The 22,607-nt window shown below is 33.0% G+C and overlaps 2 protein-coding genes across 3 annotated transcripts; both read left to right on the top strand.

The window, feature by feature from the left end:
- Positions 1–286: 286 nt before the first annotated feature.
- On the top strand, positions 287–1,564 carry LOC118034513 (protein SRC2). 2 transcript variants are annotated; one of them, XM_073411620.1, is made up of 2 exons: positions 296–1,106; positions 1,137–1,564. In XM_073411620.1, exons 1-2 carry the CDS (start codon positions 296–298, stop codon positions 1,283–1,285), a joined length of 960 nt encoding a protein of 319 aa, XP_073267721.1. In that variant the 3' UTR covers positions 1,286–1,564. The 2 variants fall into 2 exon arrangements, with proteins under 2 accessions (XP_034895722.1, XP_073267721.1); XM_035039831.2 differs by having other exon boundaries at positions 287–1,564.
- Positions 1,565–8,021: 6,457 nt separating this feature from the next.
- LOC118034512 (uncharacterized) lies at positions 8,022–8,870 on the top strand. The gene has a single exon (XM_035039830.2). The coding sequence runs from the start codon at positions 8,148–8,150 to the stop codon at positions 8,709–8,711; it is 564 nt and encodes a 187-aa protein (XP_034895721.1). The 5' UTR covers positions 8,022–8,147; the 3' UTR covers positions 8,712–8,870.
- The last annotated feature ends 13,737 nt before the right edge of the window (positions 8,871–22,607 follow it).

Consider the following 22,607-nt stretch of genomic DNA (forward strand, 5'->3'; position numbering starts at 1 on the left):
ATTTTACAAAATATTGATCTATACATTTTATTTTAAATTCATGATTATATATATTTTTTTAATTGAAACACAAGTTGGCAATAATTGAATATTATTTTATATTAAAAAAATTAATACAATACGTAGCGCGCAGCACAAACAATGATCGTATTTCACGAGATAACCTTACAAAGTCATTAACTATGGTTAATAATTTATTAGATCAACTTTCCATCTACATCTAACCATGGTTACTCTCAACCCACAAACCCCGAGAGTTGACCACACCGGGCCGTCTTTTGCACTCAAAATTTGTATGCAAACCCATCAGCGGAGGTTGCCAAGTAACTTGCAAATTGCCATCGGAACTCACACCAAGCTCTCTCTCTCCCCTCCTCTCCCCTCTCTCTCTCTCTCTATATCCATGGATCAAAGAACCTTAGATATCAATGTCATCTCTGCAAGAGATCTCAAAGATGTCAATTATATCTCCAAAATGGATGTGTATGCTGTTGTTTCAATCTCTGGTGTTGACTCAAAACAAAAACCCAAGCAAAAAAACAAAACCCCAGTAGATAGAGCTGGTGGAAAAAGCCCCACTTGGAACTTCCCTATAAAATTCACTATCCCTGAAACCTCACTTGCAGAAAACCGTCTGAGTCTTGTTTTCAAGCTTAAATGTGAGCGTGCTTTAGGGGATAAAGATATTGGTGAAGTCAACGTGCCAATAAAGGAGCTTTTGGATTCAGCTGGCGATGGTAAATCCATGAAGTTTGTTAGCTATCAGGTGAGGAAACCATCAGGGAAACCTAAAGGTGAGATTAACTTTTCTTTTAAGTTCGGTGAGATTGAGAAAGTAGTGGCTCCTGAAGCTCCTGAAGCATCATCATCAGCAGCGAAGGCAACTAATTCCAACAGTCAGCCTGTCGCTGCATATCCTGCGGGGCCTACCTCTGTTCCTTATGGTGGACCTGGCTCATATCCACCACCCCCATCTGGATATGGATATCCACCTACACCACCATATGGCGGATACCCACCGCCTCCACCACCAGGTTATGGATACCCACCGCCACCACCTGGATATGGATATCCCCCTGCTCAAGGGGGGTATGGGTACCCACCACCTGTTCAAGGGGGGTATGGGTACCCACCACCAGTGCAAGGGCAGCAGCCGCAAAAGAAGAATAAATTTGGGATGGGCCTCGGGGCTGGATTGCTAGGAGGAGCTATTGGTGGGCTTTTGATTGGAGATATGGTGTCTGATGCTTCAGGATTTGATGATGCTGGTGGGTTTGATTTTTGAGGGTTTTTTTCTTTTTCTTTTTCCATGTTAATTGAATGGTAATGGTTGGCTTGGAAAGGTGGCTTTTGACTTTTCTATATCTTTGATTTTTTATCTTTGGATGGTTGTGGTTGCTGGGCCAAGAACACTACTAGGATATGATATCACATCACTCTTAAGTACTAAGATTTAGGCTTCTAAGATATCGTCCTCTATTCTATTGTATGTATCATGTCATGTAATATTCTACAATAGTTTATTACATTTTCTACAAATAAATTTCATCTTCTTTACTTCTCATTCCCATAAGTCTCCATTCTGTGTTCGGACAATACTGAAGTGCTTAGAAGAGATCCCAGTAGCTTTAATATCCAAGTAAGGAAGCGTCTTTCTGACTGGAGACAGTTCCTGCTGCCACTGATTATAAATTTTTGTTGTTTATTCTGTGGAATTTTTTTGATTTTGCAATAAGCATCAAGATAATGCTAATTCAATTCGAACTAGCTTGATTAAAAACACAAACTTGCCTATGAAAAAGATTATAGCAACACAAAGCCTGTTACACAGCACAGCAAAATGTTTCTGTCAACTGATATTCACAGCTGCCATCACGAACCAGCCTAGCTTATTGCAGTTGCAGAGTAAGTCATGTCAAACTCCCTCTGGAGTTATGTTAGAACATGTTGTAATCTCATCTGTTAATTGATGATAGAAGGATTGATAGATCTGCTGCAAGTCATTTTTCCAACATATGATACCTTTTTCCAGAAGCGTGAACACAAAAAAAGCCGAAGATTATTGAAAAAGCCAAACAAAGAGAGCATATTAAGCAATCTATTTTTGTTATCAATGAAGCTTCAATGCTCAAGACCATGCTTTCATGTATCATAACTCCCCATTCTTAGGCTAGTTTTAGGCCATGGAAATCAAGGTTCATGGAATCCCTATGTGCACAAGCACAGCCCTTGTAATGCTTTGCCTGTCTGAGAAAGTCCTGGAATATGAGCTCTTGCCGGTCGAGATGTCGAAGGGAGCTCATAAGCAACAACCTTGTCTGTCTTTAAATGTATGATCAACTTAATGTTTGCTGATCTTTGAAATATAATTTATAAACTTCAACTTGTACATGAAGATTATTGGTTATATAAACGAATTGCTGGCAGAAATTTCATTTCTTTCTTGCTTGTAGCCATTTGGGCAAATGCATGCATTCGAAGACGGTGATATCTCTAAGTAACTCTATCCTGCACAATTTGTTCTGTACAAACTTTTGCACCATTGTCAAAGTCACGAGCAATCTGCAACTACTTGGCACTTAAATACAACGACACAAGAATTGACCTCCTCCTGTCTAGTAGCTTTTCGGAGTCCACTGTTAGACCTCTGGATAGAAGTGGAGGCTCACTTATGCGAATAAGCTAACATTACCAATATTATATCCATTAGAGGTATCAATTGACCTATTATGAGTTATGAAACTGAGAAGATTTAGGAGGAATTGATTGGGTTGATTTTGAATATTTAAGTTACAAGTTGTAAATTTGTTAGACTAGATTTTTGCATATTGTTTGGGCTATATTACAAGCTACATGTGAATTTTTTTTTGTAATTCTAGTTAGGCCGGAAATAAGACATTTCAAGCTTCTCATCCATGTATGATAAGCCTAATAATTCATCCAAACAAGAAAAAAGTATGTGTTTGAAATTAGGACAAAAGTTGTATGGGTTTTGCTATTGGTTTCCATATGATTTGTAGACTTTTTTATTTAATACGATTTCTTTTTTCTACAAGGAAAGTATAGGTGACAACAACTAAGATTATTTTGGCAAGAGTTTTCATGTTAGCAACTTGGATTTCCTCATTGACATGGTTTTCTTATCATTCAAGGACATTAAAGATGGTTTTTTGGCTTTTTTTTTTTTAAATGCATGATTATATTCTAACAAATATAATTTTCAATTCGATCCTTTTATTGGGCTGAAGTTTTTTTTCTAGAAGATTCCATGGGCTTTTTTCATATACTATTATAATTTCATAGCAATCAGACATCAGAAAGGTCTTGTAATAAGATCTAGAAGCTACCGTGAGATATTTGTATTAGTTTCCTAGTTGATTTAAGATTCTTTTTTCATATTTTATTTAGGACTCTTTTATTATTTTTCTAGTCTTATTTATGTTGTTTTCACATATTATAAATAGGACTATTTAACTTATATTTATGTTTTTTTTTTGTTTTTTCAGTCGTTGAGAGGAAATTCTTTCAATTTGGTTCTTCATTGAATTACTCTGACTTAGCATAAAATTAATCAAGCTTCATGACATCTTCTACACTTCTTGTTCACGTCTTTCCATGGGCATTATGTGGTTTTTAGTTCTTATAGTCTTGGTGTCTTAGTATAAATTATTGTTATGTCAAGTTTAATCACAAGCTTGTATTTAGCTTTCTTGAAAAAGATTGATTTGACTATGAATTTCTAGATCTTTATATCCATGAAGTTTGCATCAATTAGTATCAAAACAAGCTCTAAAATTAGGTTATATCCTTTTATTTTTTTTTTTTTAGTTTCAATGTTATTTCATTATTATCGTCATCTAGAACATAGTTGGGAAAAAGTTAAAAAAAAAAGGAAGATTATTTGTGATCTAGTTGTCTGTAACTAAAAAAATAAAAAATAAAAAGAAGAGAGATCAAAGAAATCACACAAGGGGAAAAAACAGGGTTTAGGTAGCATATTAGAGTTTTTCATCAAATCTTGGATTCAACAATGCAAATATAAAAATTCTTGATTATTGGAATATCTTAGTGTCATATCTTGATTTAAGGATTATTTAGACATGTTTTGTTGGGTTATTTCTAAAAATTACAAAAAAATTCATAACATCCTTACATCAAAAAAATTCTTTTATTGTTGATTTCAGGTTTGCTACACAAAAATTGGTCCAAAATAGTGTCCTTGCTTAGTTTGGGATATTTGAGTCTTATTTCATTAGTTTTTTAATTCTTGTAATTTTTTTTCAATGTATTTGTATCATTCATATTTTGCACAATTTTTTTTTTTTTTTTTTGCGATTTTGTATTTGTAGTTTCATATTGATAGTTTTTTATTTTTTATTTATTGCTTCTTGATTCTATATATTATTTTGGATTGCACCACTAAGTCATTAATTTTCCTAATTTGCTATGAATTATTTCCTTAAAGAACTGAATGTTTTTAGATTAAGTGATATAAAGGTGAAAAATAAGCTTATTATAGTGAAAAGCCAAAAATTTATGTGAAATACAAGAAGAGTGGCATCAATTAAGTGTAACACACGTGAGAGATTGTGTGATGCTATATTTTTCTTACTACTAATATGATTTTAAAATCTTGACGATGTCAAGTAAAAGTGAATCATCATTGTCAAAGGATAAAAATAATCAGGAATAAGTTTATTTGACCATGCAACAACAATATGAGATGATGAATAAGAGATTTTGAGAGGTTATGAATGAGATGACTGGATTGAGAACCGCAATAGCTAGCCTTCAAGATGGGCTAGTCTGTAGAGATTTTAAAGGTAAAAAACCTGCCAGATGAGCTATTTCACCTCCACATGAGTCCATAACTAAAAATACAGATGAGAAGGCTGATGATTTTGATCATGAACATGGTGCAAGGTTTTGGTAACACATGACTTGTAGATATAAGGGAGATCAACCACATGATTATTGATATTTTTTTTGTATTGCTTCTTGAGTCTATATATTATTTTAGATTGCACTACTAAGTCATTAGTTTTTCTGATTTGTTGTGAATTAGTTCCTTAAAGAACTAAAAAAAATTTAGATTGAGTGATAAAAGGCGAAATGTAAGCTTATTATAATGAATAACAAAAAAACTTATATTTTCACTAGATGAGTGACATCAATTAAGTGTAAACATGTAAAGGATTGTGTGATGATATATTTTTCTTTCTAATAACATGATTTTCAAATCTTGACGATGTTAAGAAAAAAGTGGGTCATCACTGCTAAAGGATAAGAATAATCCGAAATGAGATTATTCAGTTATGAAACAACAATCGAAGATGATGAACATGAGATTTGGAGAGGTTATGAATGAGATGGCTAGATTGAGAATCAAAGTAGCTAGCCTTCAACATGGGTTAGTTTGTGAAGATCCCAAGGGTGGAAGGCTTGCGAAACGAGCCATTTCACCTTCAGATAAGTCAATAACCAACGTTATAGATAAGAAGGCTGAGAATTTTGATCATGAACATAATGTTAGGTTTCGATAGCACAAAACCTGTAGACATTGGGGACTTTGGCCACATGATTATTTTGTCCATATAAGAGCATATAATTGTTTTCATGATGATTTGGATAGAAATTTATAGAATATTAAGATAAAGATTCTAGCTTTTCAGGGCAAAAACAATCTTAAAGCATATTTGGAATAAGAGAAAAGAGTAGAATTAATTTTTTATTGTCACTATTACTATGAGGAAAAGAAGGTAAAACTTGTTGTTATTAAGTTTATAGACTACGTTATTATTTGGTAGGATCAAATTATCTTAGGTAGAAAAAGGAATAAAAAAAATTGTAAAGACTTGGGATGAAATAAAAGCAATAATATGAAAAGATTTATTTCTGGATATTATTATAGGAAATTATTTTAGAGATTGTAAAGTTTTACTCAATGGATAAAAAGTTTGAAGGATTGCCACAAGAAGATGAAGATTGTCATGATTAGGGCTAATGTTATGGGTGATAGATAGGCTCAAATGGAAAGGTTTTTAAATGGTTTGAATAGAGAGATAGCTAATGTGGTTAAATTATAACATTATATTGAGCTATAATATATAGTTCACATGCCTACTAAGGTAGATATACAATTGAGAAGAAAAGGCAGTAAATGCCAATAAGGTAATTCAGATTCTTTTTTTAGCTTAAAAGCCAAATTATAGAAGAGAATGGTTTCCCTATCAAAAACAAATACAATAAGAAGCAAAGATAGACCACTTAAAGCTAAAAAGAAAGATTTGAACACTATTGTCCAAGCTAAAACCAAAACTCAAACTAATCTTAACATACATATTAGGTGTTTCAAGTGTTTGGGTAATGGACATATTGCTTCACAATGTTCGAACAAAAGAGTTATAGTTATTGAAGAACATGAGGAGACTAAATATGAAAGCAACAAATCCAAGGAGGATGATATGCAACCTCTTGAGGATTATAGAGATGTTAAGTATCCAGTTGATTGAAAGGCTTTGATGATTAAAAGATAATTTATTATTCAACTTAAGTATATGATATAGAGCTAAAAAAGAAAAAAAAGTCTTTCATACTAGATGCCACATAAATAACAAGAGAAGTAGTATGAGTATTGATAGTGAAATTTGTGTTTATATTACTATTGTTATACTTGATAGGAAATTGAATATAAATACTATTAAAGATGAAAAACCTTATTGTAGACTTCAATAGTTGAATGAATGTGATAAAGATAGAGTTATTAAACAAGTTTTGATTTCTTTTTCGATTGGAAAGTATAAGGATGAGGTTTTGTATGATGAGCTACCTATGCATGCTACTCATCTATTATTGGGGCATCCTTGGTATGTTGATAAGAAAGCCAAACATGATGGGTTTTAAAAAAGATATTTTCTTGAAAATGATGGAAAGATTTTCAAACTTATACCATTGTCTCCTAGATAGATTTATGAAGATCAATTAAAATTGGGAAAAAAGGAAAGAAAGGTGAAGTTCAAAGTACAAAACAACCATGTAAGGATGTGAGGAAGAGTTAAAATAATATGAGCATTGAGAGAACAAATTTGGCCAAGGTAGACAAGAATAAGGTTTCCATCGAGAGAGAAGAAAAGAAGAAGAAAGAAAAGGTGAAAAAAGAAAAGAGTGGAAAAAAAATAAAAAAACAAATTAGTGTATATTAAAAAAAGAAATGATATTAATGATGCTTATACGAGGAAACACTTCTCCTACCTCAAACTCATGCCTTATTGAGTATGTTATCCTATTTTTAAACTGGTTTATTATGCAATAGCAAATGCTAATCACAATATGGGTTTAAACAAAGCTAGTTTAGTTATTAACAAAACCGAAGTCAATAAAGGTTCTATTATGAAAAAAATTAAACCTCAAGCTCGAGAACAAAGTTAAGGAAGGTGCCTTATTAAGCATGTTATCCCATTTTTAAATTGATTTACTCCACACCAGCAAATACTAGTCACAATATGAGTTTGAACGAAGCTAGTTTAGTCATTAACAAAGTCGAAGTCAACAAAGATGCTACTATGAAAAAAAATTAATCCTCAATCTCGAGGATGAAGTTATATGATAAAAATGACCAACTTATCATATTAGTACTGTATTGGAGGATATATCATATGAATAAGATTTTCTATGAAGAATATGAAAAATATAATAATATAAAAATAGATAAAAGCAAATGTATTGATAGATATAAAAATAAACTAATTAAATTAAAACATTTTCTTTTTCCTAATTATCAATTAGAAGATTTAACTTGGATAAATCCTATTGATTTGATATTTTCAGTTGGCAAGGGTAGGAGGAAATATTTCTCATACTATAATAATAATAATAAATAAATAAATAAAAACTGAAACCACCCAATTGGGCTAGGTGTTTGAGCAGATTTGATTTGAGTGGGCTAGGTTCTTTCATGTCAAAATAAAAGAAAATCAGGCCCAGCTTGTTGTTTAGGTTAAAAATAATTAAAATTTGGGAAGGAGCGAGCATATATCATCGCTAAAGTCTAAAACCCTAGTAGAAAAACCCTCCTTTTTTAGTTGCAGCCTTGAATTCTGAATCTATATCCCTCATCCTCCTTCCGACAAATCAAGAAACCAGAAAAGATGAGGCCTTTGGACGAGAAAGAGATGGGTGAAGTCTTCAAGAAACTGATGCTGTTCACAGGAAACAACCTCAAAAACATCATTGAAAGCCCATCACATGAAGGACCAGATCCGAACCCAGGTCGGTACTGCTTCAGGCTCCACAAAAACAAGGTATTTTACATCAGTGAATCAATAGTGAAGCGAGCAACAAACATTGGCCGCAAAAATTTGGTATCTTTAGGTACTTGTATTGGGAAATTCACTCATAGGGGTGATTTTAGATTGACTACACAGTCATTGAATTTATTGGCTGCAAATGCTAAAAATAAAGTTTGGTTGAAGCCCACTTCAGAGATGTCTTTTTTGTATGGGAATCATGTGTTAAAAGGTGGGTTAGGGAAGATTACTGATAGTATCAATCAAAATGATGGTGTTGTCGTGTTTTCAATGAGTGATGTGCCTTTGGGGTTTGGAACCGCCGCCAGGTCGACACAGGATTGTAGGAAGTGTGATCCTAATGGGATTGTTGTGCATCACTACTCTGATATTGGTGAGTATTTGAGAGATGAAGATGATCTTTGAGAATCATTTTACAGCCTTCTGGGATTATAGGCTGCTGCTGCTGCTGTTCTTGGTGTTGGTTTAAGATAATTATGGGTTAGAACTTGTTTAATTTGGATTAGTTCGGGGTTTCTTGTTATTTTGTTTACGAATGTTAATGGAATTAAAGGTTTTCTTTCATGGGTTTTGTCTTTATGCTAATTTTAATGAGTGTATTTCTACGTTGAGCTGTTCCTTTTCTGAGTTAGATAGCATAAGCTCAATTTTATATCCTCAAGGCAGGTGATTAAATGATTTTCATGATCAACGAATGTGAGCAATATGGTCCTTAGTTCAATTATTTGGACTGGAATGAACATTTGCTGCACAAGATCATCTGCTTCCATATTTGTGTATCTTGATTTGTATGGGATGCAAATTGGAAAAGCTACTTGTGTATGCTTTTACAAAAGGCTTTGTAGAATGCTTAGGCTGTGTTGGATTGTATTTCTTTAATTAGTATTTATGCTTGTTTTTTTCTGCAGGATAGGTACTTATGTGCACGCTAATCATGCTGCACAAACAAGTTATTGATATTTGAGATTGTTTCTCTGGCCTTACAAATAAATGATTGAGTGAATTTAATTTTGATCAATGAAAAGATATTATTTGTTTCATTTTTGTGTTGGGCTCATGGAAAGTAGATTGCATTGGAATGCTGATGATACTTTAGTATGTACTACAGCTTCAATTGTGTTTGTTTCTTGCATATCGATTTCCTCCTATTTTGCTAATGTACCTCATCTAGCAGTTTTGTTCTGTTTTCTGGCTGTTTGGGTTACAGAAACTATAACTAAAGGTTTGTGAACAGCAATTGGTGGTGATTATTGAGCATTTAGGAATGCAAATGATCAAGTGGCCAGTAGGGTAGTGAATAACTGTGCAGCATGCAATTTGACAATGTGATCAAGGAAAATGAATGGAACACTTGTGTATATTCCCATAATTTGAGAGTATGCATGATCTTTCACGCATTCCTTAGTCATACTGATTTACTAGAATTCTAAACTGTATTATAGATTGAGTTAAAGATCAATTTATTGCCTGAACATCATGTTGACTTTGAAGCTTATTTTGTCATACACCATGGTTAGATTATGTGATTCGTACTGTTTTGATATATACATCATTAAGTGAAGTTGTTTTGATATATGTATACTATCGTTTCTTAGTAAAAAAAAAATCATTGTATGTTATTAACAATTTTAAACCATGTCATGTAAAAAAACATTTCAATCCAAAAGAGTACTTTGTTAGGTGATCTCCAAGCTATGATGCAATGACATCTCGATTTAAAAAGCTTAAGTTGTGAGGTAAGACCTAAAATATGATTTATACTATACTTTAACATGCCACACTAGATTTAGATAAGATAGTTCTAAACACAGTTTACATCTTCTCCTTCATTTTCCAATAAAAACTGGAGTGCTTCTCCACTCTCCAAACAAGGTGGTTACTTGTGGAGGGCTCTGCTCAATGGCAATGTTCAATTTTTTCTTTACCGACAGCACCTTTGGCATGCTGCTCTGTAGTTGTTTAAGTTCATTAGTAATGTCTTGTATCTGGTGTTTTAAAGTGTATGTGTGTGTGTGTGTGTATTACTGTTTTGACCACATGCATGTACTGGCCTTAGTGACGTTCTGTATGCAGTCTGGTAGGACTCCAAATAGTTGAAATTGATTTCAGAAGTTTGGTTATGGAGTTCTCCCTGTCACATGTCATTCTTTACATAGTAACTTCTAGTTAGAAGTCGGAATACTTACAAACTATATTTTGCTATGTATCCAGTCTGATAAACCCATCAATGAGTTCAAATTGTGCTTTTGTTCTGATGCTACCTTAGTTACATGCTCCATCTCTTTATGGCCACTTTAATTTAGAACTTTATCTCTATATGGTCTCTTTAATTTAGAACTTTGAATATTGTCAGACTACCACACAACTTTTCTACTTGAGAATACTGCCGTGTATTTCCAGTTACATCTCATATATTTTGTTTTCATTATAATTGCCTCGCATTCTGTCAGAAAGCAAACAAGTCCTTATCGTGGGTATTATCTGTCTTGTTGATTTGATCTCTCCTCATGCAAGTCTTGCTAGTGATTTCAATTTAGTTGAGGCTAGACCAAAACATTTGGTTGGAGATATTAGTCAAAATGTGCTTTGCTGCAACAAATGCTGCACTGCAGAAGAGGGGGCATGGACGCGTGGCAATGAGATTCAATTTCTCAGAAGCTTGCTCTACGGTTCATTGCTAGAATATTATTGACGTTTCTCTTGCTACGAGAATATGATTGACCAACCAGTCGACGAGTTCCAGCAATTGTAAGGTTATATTCTTAAGCCACCATTTGATATGCCAGCCTCATGTCCAGTCCACGCATAATTCCTGTCTACTGTCGAGCTCACGAAAAAAGGAATCAAATCTGAATGCCCTGATGGATCCATTCACTTAATTGAGATGAAATATGTTTCGGGGCTTGATTGATTATCCATTGCTAAGCATCAGGGTGCTTGCTGCAAGTAGCTCTCTACCATGAACCTGGTCAACATGAAGGATCCATACCTAAGTAAAGAGGAGTCTCAATTCGTGATCTCTTTACTAATTGATGCTGGCTGCTGCAGGCACCAAAGATATTAAAAAGGTGAAACATTCTTGTCTGCGCACCAGGGGAAAGGAACAGTGCCGTGGGAGGGTACTATTATACCACTAAACTAGATGCGCTGGGCGCTGCCTGCTGAGATTAGGTCCAAATATACTTGTTACCAAGCCTATCAAGGCCAGACCTTCTTGGTGCTGTGTGTTTCCAAAGTTTTTTTTTTTTTTTAACTAACATGAGTGTTCAGATTAGCTTGCGTGTATCTCGAATGATTCTATGAGATTTAAAGTTAATGATAATGTAAGGTTCCAATGATTCTAAAAGAATTCTAACTCGTGACCATTGAAGAGCAAACTTAAAGTCTGATTAATTGAGCTATTCTTTTAGAACAAACTCAAGGATTCAAACTCGAACTTGTGCTGGCTTTTTAATTTATAGGCAGTGGTGTATCTTCTTCATAAGATCTTATATAAGGTCAGTGCCGGATGTCCATGAAGAACTCTAAAGATGGAATTCCTTGAATCCATATTCATAATTGTCACACAAAGGAGACGGAAGGGTAAGCCATCCATATCCATTTGATAGTGTGGAAATCATGGATGGCTTCAGGCCTGTAAGCCTGTCAAAGCCAATTCTCCTCTTCTTTGGACGTACCTCTAGCTAGCTTTGATTAAAATACAATAATCCTGTCATTATCAAGGGATTATGGAATATAAACAGGAAACAAAGCAGCCCCCCTAATTTGTTCTTAAGCAGGAATTGAATTGATCCTACATTCTCAATGTTTTTATTTTCTTAGTACTTTATTCTCCATATCATTGTGAATATTGGCCACATTCTTTCTCCTTGAATCAAAGTTAGGCATAAATTAGCCCATTTATTACATAAAATCAGATAAACTAATAATTCTTCTTTACCTTTAAATTTATTCCCTTTATAGCCTAACATTTAATCAATTCCCTCATTCTTTTTAATTTCTAGAAGAAATTAAAGTTCCCATTTAAAAAAGAATTACTCAACTCTCATGTGATTACTATAACACAATTTTGTCATCCAATCTCCTAACACCTTAGATCTTAACCACATGATTGGAATCTTGTTTTTGCCCTCTCATCTTATTCTATCTTTATTCAAGCTTTCTTTTATATATACACACACACACATACCTTCTTTGCAACTTTAGCCCTAAACTCTATACTAAATCTAAAACAACCTCTAAAATTATTGTATTGTGCATTGTGTGATTAGTTTCAGACACAAAAATATACTCTCTTCATTGGTTAAGACTACTATATATATTCCAATTTGGATAAAAAAAATGATGTAATTTTACATTTTTTAAATTACAGGATCAAAATGCATTTATGTAATTCTTTATAGGTTGCATGGACAAAATTGTAATAAGAAGTTGGTAACATTTCTTCTCCATTTGAGGACTTATTTTCATAATTACAATACTTGAGGACCAAAGTAGACTTATATATGGACTTAGGAGTGTTTGAGTGCATCATTTACCTTGAAGGATAGCTAGTTGCCAATAGTCTTAATTTCACAATATTTATATATTTCATATATCGTCCTCATGAATATGGGAATAGTTTAGGTAAGTTAAAGTGTTAGCCACTTTAATTAATTAATAAATTCCCTAAGTCCATTCAAAGAAAATAAAAGATTCTGCTGAGCAGAATTAAGAAAACTAATAAACAAACTTGTCCAATAAACTTTAACAAATACCTTAGTATTGGAGTCTTATCACAATGATAAAGAATCAAAGAATAATATTATCATGAATAACTTCGTTACAATGATTACAAGATCTAGAAAAGAATAAATTTCTAGTTCAAATCCTACTATTTTTATTTTTCCATTTACAAGTAAATATATAATTAATTGTGAATCTCAAGCTGACAGGCTCTCTTTCTCATGAATTAGCTTTTAAAAATGAAATCTTATCCGTGAATCACGTTCAGGAGTCGAGTGTATTCATGATATTAAAGAAAAAAAAAATAATTCTATCAAATATTTAAATTAATAGCCACCTTCTTGTGATGTATATATATACATCTTTTGAGGATTGATTGCTATACTATATGACACATAGGAATCAAGGAAATATCCATACACGTACAGTAATTTTGCACGAAGTGAATATAAATTGTATTCGTGCTTTAGAAAAATTCCCCACATATATTCTAATATTTTCTTGTGAAAGGCAAACGATGCTCCATATTGTTGATTCAAAATCCTTAGCATTCACGTACGTATATCACAAGAACATTATATATTTATGGTTAAAAACTGGAGAATCGATCACGCCATGGCACAAACCCTAGCTAAAGCTTACCATAAATCTCAAGAGGAGCCCAACAATTTGCTTTAGTGATGAAGATGGGTCGTTGCTTTTCTTCAAAAAAGAAGAGGTTAAGATGGAAAGGCACGTACCCTTAAGAGAATAGGGTACAAGCTAACAAGTACCTTATAGATCTTAAAATTTGGCCTTTCTAAGGGACAATGTTCACATGGGCTTGTAGTGTTGATTATGAGTGTGGGATGGAGCTCTCAATCATGTGGAGCCTGGAATATATGATTCTTACCCTGTGATTTGGGATTAAAGCAAAGCATATTGAGTCTGTTTTGGGATTTTGGGGTGCAAGATGTTGCTTTATTAGCTTTATAGCAAGAAATCCAAAGAGTCTCAAAGAATTGCTAGAATTTAATGTGATTTGGCATGTCGACGAGCCTCATAGCAGGTTTTGGTGGGTTTGACGAATCATCGTTATCCCAGGTGGACTCAATGGCATATGGGGTGGAAAATATTCCTTGATGCCGTCTCACCATCACCTAAATCATGCTCTCCAAATAAATTAAGAAAAAGATTTGAGTTCCTATCATTCAATCCCAAAAAAAAATAAAAAATAGGCATTCAAGCTTCGTCTTAAATTAACATATAGTTTTAATTTCAAGATAAGATGCATACTAATTATAATCTTGGAATCGAAGTGTCTACAGGATCCAATTCTCTAAGGTTCTGCAAGCTGTACGAGTCATTCTCCTAAAAATAAAAAAACAACAACATCATTTTCGAGCACCCTAGCTAGCTAGCTTTAAGATCATAATTTGAAGACCAGAAGAACAGGGACAGATGCTTGGAAGAAACCAAGATGAACTGGTCCAGTATGGGGGGGAATAACAGTGAAGAACATAGATAATTTATCCAAGCGAGCTAGCTAGCAGAAATCGTTTTCAAGAGAAGGGAAGTGTTGGCTTTGTTGATGTTAGGTCTCCGTCTGAAGGACCATTTGGCACGAGGAGGAGGTTGCGAATTAGGACATGCTTGCGACCAAGGTGCTTGATAAAGATTGGATTTGTCTTAAAAAGCCCTACACTCTATGAATCATCTTTCATTTGGTTGGGTTGAATTGGGTGCTAGAATCTTACATTACTTTTACAGAATTCCAAGCTGTTGCTTGCTTCTCCACGGACAATGCCCTATTTTTCTCCTAGCTTTATGTAGACAAATTGCACGTTATTGGTTAATCCATAAAAATCTCTCCGAGAAAAACTTTTAAATGTCATGCATGCATGGCCCTTATCCACCTGCTTTCAGTCGCCTCTAATTTGGAAGAGCTCCGAGAAAATATCTCGAGTGAATTATTGAGCCATGTTGTAGGGTTCAAGGAATATATATACACAATGTGATTATTTTATGTGCGTGGATATGAGATAAAGTAATTAGTTTTAAAGAACAATGTGATTCTCTTGGGAGAGAAAAAGATTAATTACATCGGATTTTTTACATGGAACAAGCTTTTTAATTGTACACATAAACCATCTCATAATAAGGGGTTAGGTGATCGTTATGGGAAAATATTAATTATTGTTTCGGAGCAAACCCTATATTTTCACCAATTCATCAAAAAAAGTCTTATGCTATCAATTCAATAGATTAACTTCATTAGGTAGCTCAACTCCCCTTGGACCTTTTGTTTTGTTACATGGAGGATTTTCAAATTTGAATTTTTTTTATATAAAGAATTAATTTAGGACATTAATATTATCATTGGAGCTATAAAACAACAGTACGTACTAGTGTTCTTATACACACACACTAGATTATTGACCTGTGGTATTTTCTTGGATGTAAAAGAAACGTTTGGATGTTGGTAATGTTTTTATTCTAGTGGAATTTGTTTTTTAATCAAGTGAGAGTTGATCCAATTTAAACTAATTGAATAGGCGGATCTAAAAGCAATCCATACAACTCATAAAAACATAATTTGATTAAAAAAATTCAAGATGACACCTTTTTTTTAATATTAAAATAACAACATATTGGATTAATTTGGGTCAACCTGGGTTAACATGTCAAATCCGCGACCCGGGTTATGAGACTATGATAACCCCATAGAAAGCAAATCAAAATAAATTATGAAGTCTAATTTTCAGTAAAACCAATGTTAAAGGATGAAATTGAAAAAAAATCAATAAAAAAGACTTAAAAAAATTACCCGAGCTAACCAGTCAAACTTGCAACTCGAGTCATAAGATCAAGATAACCCCATGGAAAATAAATTGATTAAAAAAATCAATAAAAAACAATATAAAAAAACTCATGACCAGGTTATTAGATCGAGATAACCCTATAGAAAAAAAAATAAAAAATAATTGAATTTAACCCATGTTAACCTCCTAAATTTTGATCACGAGAATGAGATAATTCCATAGAGAGCAAATCAAAACAAATTATGAAGCTCGGCACCCAATCGCTCATGTCGAATCTAATGTTAAATGATGAAAATTTTAAAAAACTTAATTATAAAAAGGACACAAAAAATGAGCCAAATGAACCCGGGTTAACCCGTTAAGCACTATTCTAGAGTCATAAGGCTGAGATAACCTATAAAAAAAATAAATCAAAACAAATCATGAAACATAAGTCTCAATGAAACATAATATTAAATGATGAAATTGAAGAAACAATCAATTAAAAAATTTGAATCAATTGGGTTAACTCGCGACCTGAGTTATGAGACGGGGACAATCTAATAAAAAGAAAATCTAATTTTGAAGGACCCATAACTCGAGTCATGAGTCCAAAATAACCTTTTAGAGATAAGATTAAAAAAAACCCAATTTAACCGTGGTTAAAATGCCAAAAATAGCGACCTTGATCATGAGACCATATATCACCATAGAAAACAAATCAAAACAGATTATGAAGCTCAATTCTCAACTAACCTAGTGTTGAATAATGAAATTGGGAAGAAGAGCACCCTAATCTAGCAAACCATTATCTTCTCTAGCCGCCAGAGCATCAGTTCATGCGCCCCCAGTGATCTCTATACACTAGTAGTGTTCAACAATCTCACTAAATTCCAATTGCTCATCTTGACCATTCAGACCTTTCTAAAAGGTGTTATTTGAATTTTGAATGATTTTGTATTTGCTATTGTGCAAATTGTATATGGGTAATAGTAAGTGCATGTGAGTGAATTAGTGAAAATGATGGTGTGTGTGTTTGTGGTGCATGATTTTATTTTTACTAGTCTTAAAATAAAGAATGAAAAAAATACTAGAAAAATTATGGCCAAGCAAAAAAAAAAAGCCTAAAATCTATGCCATTTGCTTAATTTAATTTTTTTTTTGTTAAATATTATGTTTAGCATAAAAAAAAAAATCATTTTGTGTGTTTTAACATGTGCGTGTGCGTGTGTATGTGTGGCATTGAAAAAAAAAAACTATGTTTTGTATTTGCATGTATTTTTGGGCTTCATAACAAGATTATGAAATCCATTAAAAATTTGGCCCAAATAAAAAACCCTTTTTAAATAAACATTGATAAGATCTTCGAATAAAAAAGCCAAATCCTTTTCATGTGAGCCCAATGTTTATTTTTGTCATTTTCAGATCCAATGCTCATTTTAAAATTCTACCTAAGATTGTTTGATGTGAGTAGATTGGTGACGAGCATTGACTTTCGGTATTTACTAACACTATATTTAAAAATATTAACTCCGGTATTTCCTAACACTAGAGTGAGAAATATCAATCTTGGTATTTACTGATGTCAAAGTCAAAAATATTGATTTCAATATTTACTGCCGCTAGAGTTGAGAATAGTAACCTAAAATTTACTAACATCAGAGTTATAAATACTATAGACAAACCATGATAGCACACAAGAAACCATTATCAAGTTAAGACAAAATCATTAATGCAGCTTACCTTAAGTAGGATGTTTTAAGGGTGATAATATCTTCTTTTTAGCGTAACCAGTTTCGTACCATAGAATCTTTAAAGATCAATTAGGGTTCTTAGTAACTAAAATACTAGGTGGCGACTCCATAAACAAGACATTTCGCCTATAAGAACAAGATGTCATATATCTATTCTGTTTTTTTTTTAAATTAATGGCCGCCGTGATGTCAAGTGTGACAGAATGACGACTCCATTGGAGACTTTATTTGGACCAAGCTTTTTTTTTTTGTTTGTTAATTGCTATAATGTTTGTTATGTTATGTTCATTTGTTATATATATATATATATATATATATATATATATATATATATATATATATATATAACTTTTTCATGCATATTTATTCATGTTATCTTGTATGTATTGGATATGAATTTGTGTCTTTACACATTACTCACTAGGCATTGAATATACACAATATCAACTTTAGGTTAGGTGGAGAAGTAGTGGCATCCCAATGGTTTTAGCCTAGGTAAGACTCGTGAAACTATCCAGCTCTTGCTTGATTGTTTACTCGGTAGTGGTTAATATACCGATCTAATATTACTCAAGGCCTCTATCTTCACACTTCTTATACGCCTTATATCAACCTTTAATGATCACTAAGCATGTGAAAGACCCTTTGAAACTATGTAGTAACCCACCCCATGCACTTAATGGCTAGAACCTACCTATTAGGTTATACCCTGTATAAATTTCACCCAGGCAAGCTTAACCTGTAGAGTCTTGATTACAGGACTTATGGGTGACATAATGACCACTAATCGTGAGATCATAACTGTTGAGTATGAGTTTGAATTTAAATCATTGCAGTTGACTAAGAAAGACTGCCTTAGATTGGATGCCAGTGGGATATCACTGCTTAGGGATGTAAGATGTATAATAAATGATGCCAATAAGTTGGTTTAACTTATTAAGTATCTAAAAGATGAGATAGAATTTACCAAGATATATAGGAGGATTTTGCACCTTTTGAAAGTGTCAGTGTTACCATTAGCCATAAGAGCTTTGATACATTTTTGGAACCTTGATTATCGGTGCTTTACATTTAGAGATATTGATATGGTGCCAACTATTAAGAAATATGGTTTCTTGACATATTTCCCTGAAGATGTTTGTAAGCTATACTTTCACCAAAGAATTGAGAATACTATGAAAAAGTTTGTTAAGCTATTAGGAATCCATCAAATGAACCAATATAGAGAAAAGAATAACTCCTGGATGCTAGTGGGATATCACTGCTTAGGGATGTAAGATGTGGAATAAATGATGCCAATAAGTTGGTTTAGCTTATTAAGTATCTAAAAGATGAGATAGAATTTACCAAGATATATAGGAGGATTTTGCACCTTTTGAAAGTGTCAGTGCTACCATTAGCCATAAAAGCTTTGATACATTTTTGGGACCCTGATTATTGGTGCTTTACATTTAGAGATATTGATATGGTGCCAACTATTAAGAAATATGGTTTCTTGACATATTTCTTTGAAGATGTTTGTAAGCTATACTTTCACCAAAGAATTGAGAATATTATGAAAAAGTTTGTTAAGCTATTAGGAATCCATCAAATGAACCAATATAGAGAAAAAAATAACTTCTGGATGCCATTAGGATATCACTGCTTAGGGCTATGGAAAGAAACCCTAAGTGCCATTAAGTTTGAAAGTATTAAGAAAGATGTAGCAAGGCTTACTAGTATACTTGAAAAGGCTTTAAGGTTTAGATTTGGAAAAGCAACATCTACCTAGCTAGTATTTACAGGTCAGCCTCCATATATTCCCACAACTCCACCACTTCAAGACTAACCAAAAATAGCTGAAAAGGCTTTCGTTTATAATAAGAAATGTGTCAGTCCCTTACATTAAAGTTGAAAAAAGTGGGGATGAAAATCTCCATACATTTGAGGTTATAAATGCCTAATGGGCATCTGAAAATAAGGTATGAAGAAAGCCAGAAATTTATAAGGCCACAAAAATAGTTGTTAAATGCTTTTTGAAACATAGGTTGCCATTCCAATATAACTCGACATAGGAATTCCTGAGAGGATTAATATGATGAAAATAAAGTGTGTTGATTATAGATCCCACCTATTCACATAACATTTCCATGATTTATACATGTAATAAGGGTTTAAGATGAGTTGGAAAGTTTGAGAAAGAACTCAATGGTGCTACCATCAACTATCTTGAAGGATTTAAAGAAGAAGACCATAAAGAAGGCCTTGAGGCTAGAGAGAATCTTCATGAACTGTTGCCTCAACTGACCATTGGCACTTTAGAAGATGTCCCATCTGAATTTATGAGAAAGCTGGCTTATGGGGAAGAGTTGAACAATTAAGAGATCCAAGAAGTAAAGTTGGTTGATGGGGAATAGTTGAACAATTGGGAGATCCAGAAAGTCCGGATTGTTTTCAAAAAGTAATAATATGCTTTATCTATATGCTTTTGTTTTGATTGAATAATGTACCTTACCAATAATCATGGCTCAAGATATTGGCAATACGGCTTTGTTGTTGAGCCTTTTCTCTTTTAAAATTTTAATGAGATCATGCATTTTTCTTTCATTTATGCCTTTTTATTTTCCTAAATATTAACAATACACTCATAACCAAAACACTTTTCACTTTCAGGAAATCTGAAAGCGAATCGTTGATAAACTCATAAACCCACAAAATTGAGAATAATTGACCTAACTTTGATAAAACTATAATTGCAATAGATGAGAAAGGATGTGAGAAGGAAGACATCAAAGAGTTTAGAAAGCTAGTAGAACAATTTATGTATACATGGGAGCATGCAAAAGAAGAGCTAGAATTGATAAATGTAGGCATTAAGCAAGATATAAAAGAAATGAAAATTAGGATGTTAATCATCGCTAATATGAGAAAAGAGTTGGTTGCTTTTTTTACAAGAATATATTGATGTTTTTTCCTGGTTATATGTTGACATACCTAATTTAGATACTGAGATTATAGTAAATAAGTTATTGTTGATAAAAGGTTATAAATCGATCAAATGAAAGTTATGAAGGACAAGACCTAATATATTGATCAAGCTTAAAGACGAAGTAAAAAAAATAATGAGATGTGGATTCCTTGAAGTTGTCAAATACTCTTAATTAGTGTCTAACATTGTAACAATACCCAAAGGACAATAAGATCAGGGTATATGTGGACTTTATAGATTTGAATAAACCAAGTCCGAAGGGTTATTTTTCTTTACCCCATATAGATGTTCTTATGGATAATCCAGCTAAGAGTTCTACCTACTCTTTCATGTATGGTTTCTATGGGTATAATCAGATTAAAATGGCCAAGCAGGATAAGGAGAAGATTACATTTATCACTTTATGAAGAACTTTATATTATAAAGTGATGTCATTTAGGTTAAAGAATGTTGGAGCAACTTATCAAAGAGTAATAGTGACATTTTTCCATGACATGATGCATAAAGAAATTGAGGTGTACATGGATGATATGATCACTAAGTCTAAGGAAAATGAAAATCATATCCAAACTTTAAAGAAATTGTTCAAAAAGTTAAGGAAATACCAGTTGAAGTTAATCCTTATAAAATGCACATTTAGGGTGAAATCGAGGAAGCTACTAAGGTTTGTGGTAAGTAATAATGGCATAGAAGTAGACCCCAATAAAGTAAAGGCCATACAAGCTATTTTAGCTCCAAAGTCTTAAAAGGAAGTTCAAAGCTTTTTGGGACGCTTAAACTATATTGCTCAATTCATTTCACAACTTATAGCTATTTGTGAACCAATCTTTCGATTACACTGAAAAAAAAATCATAAGGTATGAGATTAAGATTGCCAGGATGCCTTTGATAAGATTAAATAGTATTTGTAAAAGCTATATTTATTAGTACAAACCATGTGTGGAAAGCTTCTCATCTTGTATTTAACAGTGACTGCATCAATTATGGGTTGCGTGTTTGGACAACATGATGAGTCCAGAAGGAAGGAGTAGGCTATTTATTACATTTGCAAGAAATTCACTGAGTATGAACCTCGCTACAATATGATAGAGAAGTTGTGTTGTAGCTTGGTATAAAATGCAAAGAGGCTTTAATAATACTTGTTGTACTACACCACTTGGTTGATCTCTAAAAGATATATTTGAAAAGTCTTACATATCAAGTAGAATATCTAGATGACAAATGTTGTTAGTTGAATGTGATATCATCTACATGACAAGCAAATATAAGAAAGTGCAATTGCTGATCATTTAGCTGATAATACCATTGAGGATTATATATTAAGATTAAGAGCTCCTCTCCTTATTGTTGTTTAGTATAAGAGGAAATAGATAGCAACTCTTGGTATACAAATATAAAAAGATTCATCCAATATTGAGAATATCCCTTGAAGCATCAAATATAGATAAGAAAACCTTGAGGAGAATGGCAATAGAGTATTATATAGAAGGGGAAATCTTATATAAAAGGTTTTTTAATGAGACTTTACGAAGATGTATGAATGAGTCAAAAGCTAATAAAGCCTTGCGAGAAGTACATGGAGGAATCTATACCACATATATGAATGGACAAGTGATGACTAGGTAAATGCAAAGAGCCAGGTATTTCTGGATGATTTAGAGAAAGATTGCATAGAATTTGTCCAAAAATATTATAAATGTCAGGTGTATAATGACAAGATCAATGCACCTCTAACACCTTTATTCAACATGGTATCACCCTGGCCATTCACAATGTAAGGACTAGATATGATTGGGCCGATTAATCTATAAGCTAGCAATGAACATCGGTTTATCCTTGTAGTAATTTATTACTTCATAAAATGGGTAAAGGCTTGCTCCTATGCTCATGTGATTTAAAAGGTGCTCAAGCGATTCATTGAGAGAGATCTAATTTGTAGATATAGTTTACCTAAAAAATAGTGACCGATAATGCCTAATAATTTAGTGGAAAGATGATCATAAAATTATGTGCTATGTGGAAAATCAAGCATTCTAATTCATCCCCTATAAACTAAAGATGAATGGCATTGTTG

Source organism: Populus alba, chromosome 10, assembly GCF_005239225.2.
Source record: "Populus alba chromosome 10, ASM523922v2, whole genome shotgun sequence".
In the NCBI taxonomy this organism is placed as follows: Eukaryota; Viridiplantae; Streptophyta; class Magnoliopsida; order Malpighiales; family Salicaceae; genus Populus; species Populus alba.

Bases quoted from the DNA above. Each gene is read 5' to 3' on its own strand.
- LOC118034513 (XM_035039831.2), top strand. From the start codon at position 296: ATGCAAACCCATCAGCGGAGGTTGCCAAGTAACTTGCAAATTGCCATC.
- LOC118034512 (XM_035039830.2), top strand. From the start codon at position 8,148: ATGAGGCCTTTGGACGAGAAAGAGATGGGTGAAGTCTTCAAGAAACTG.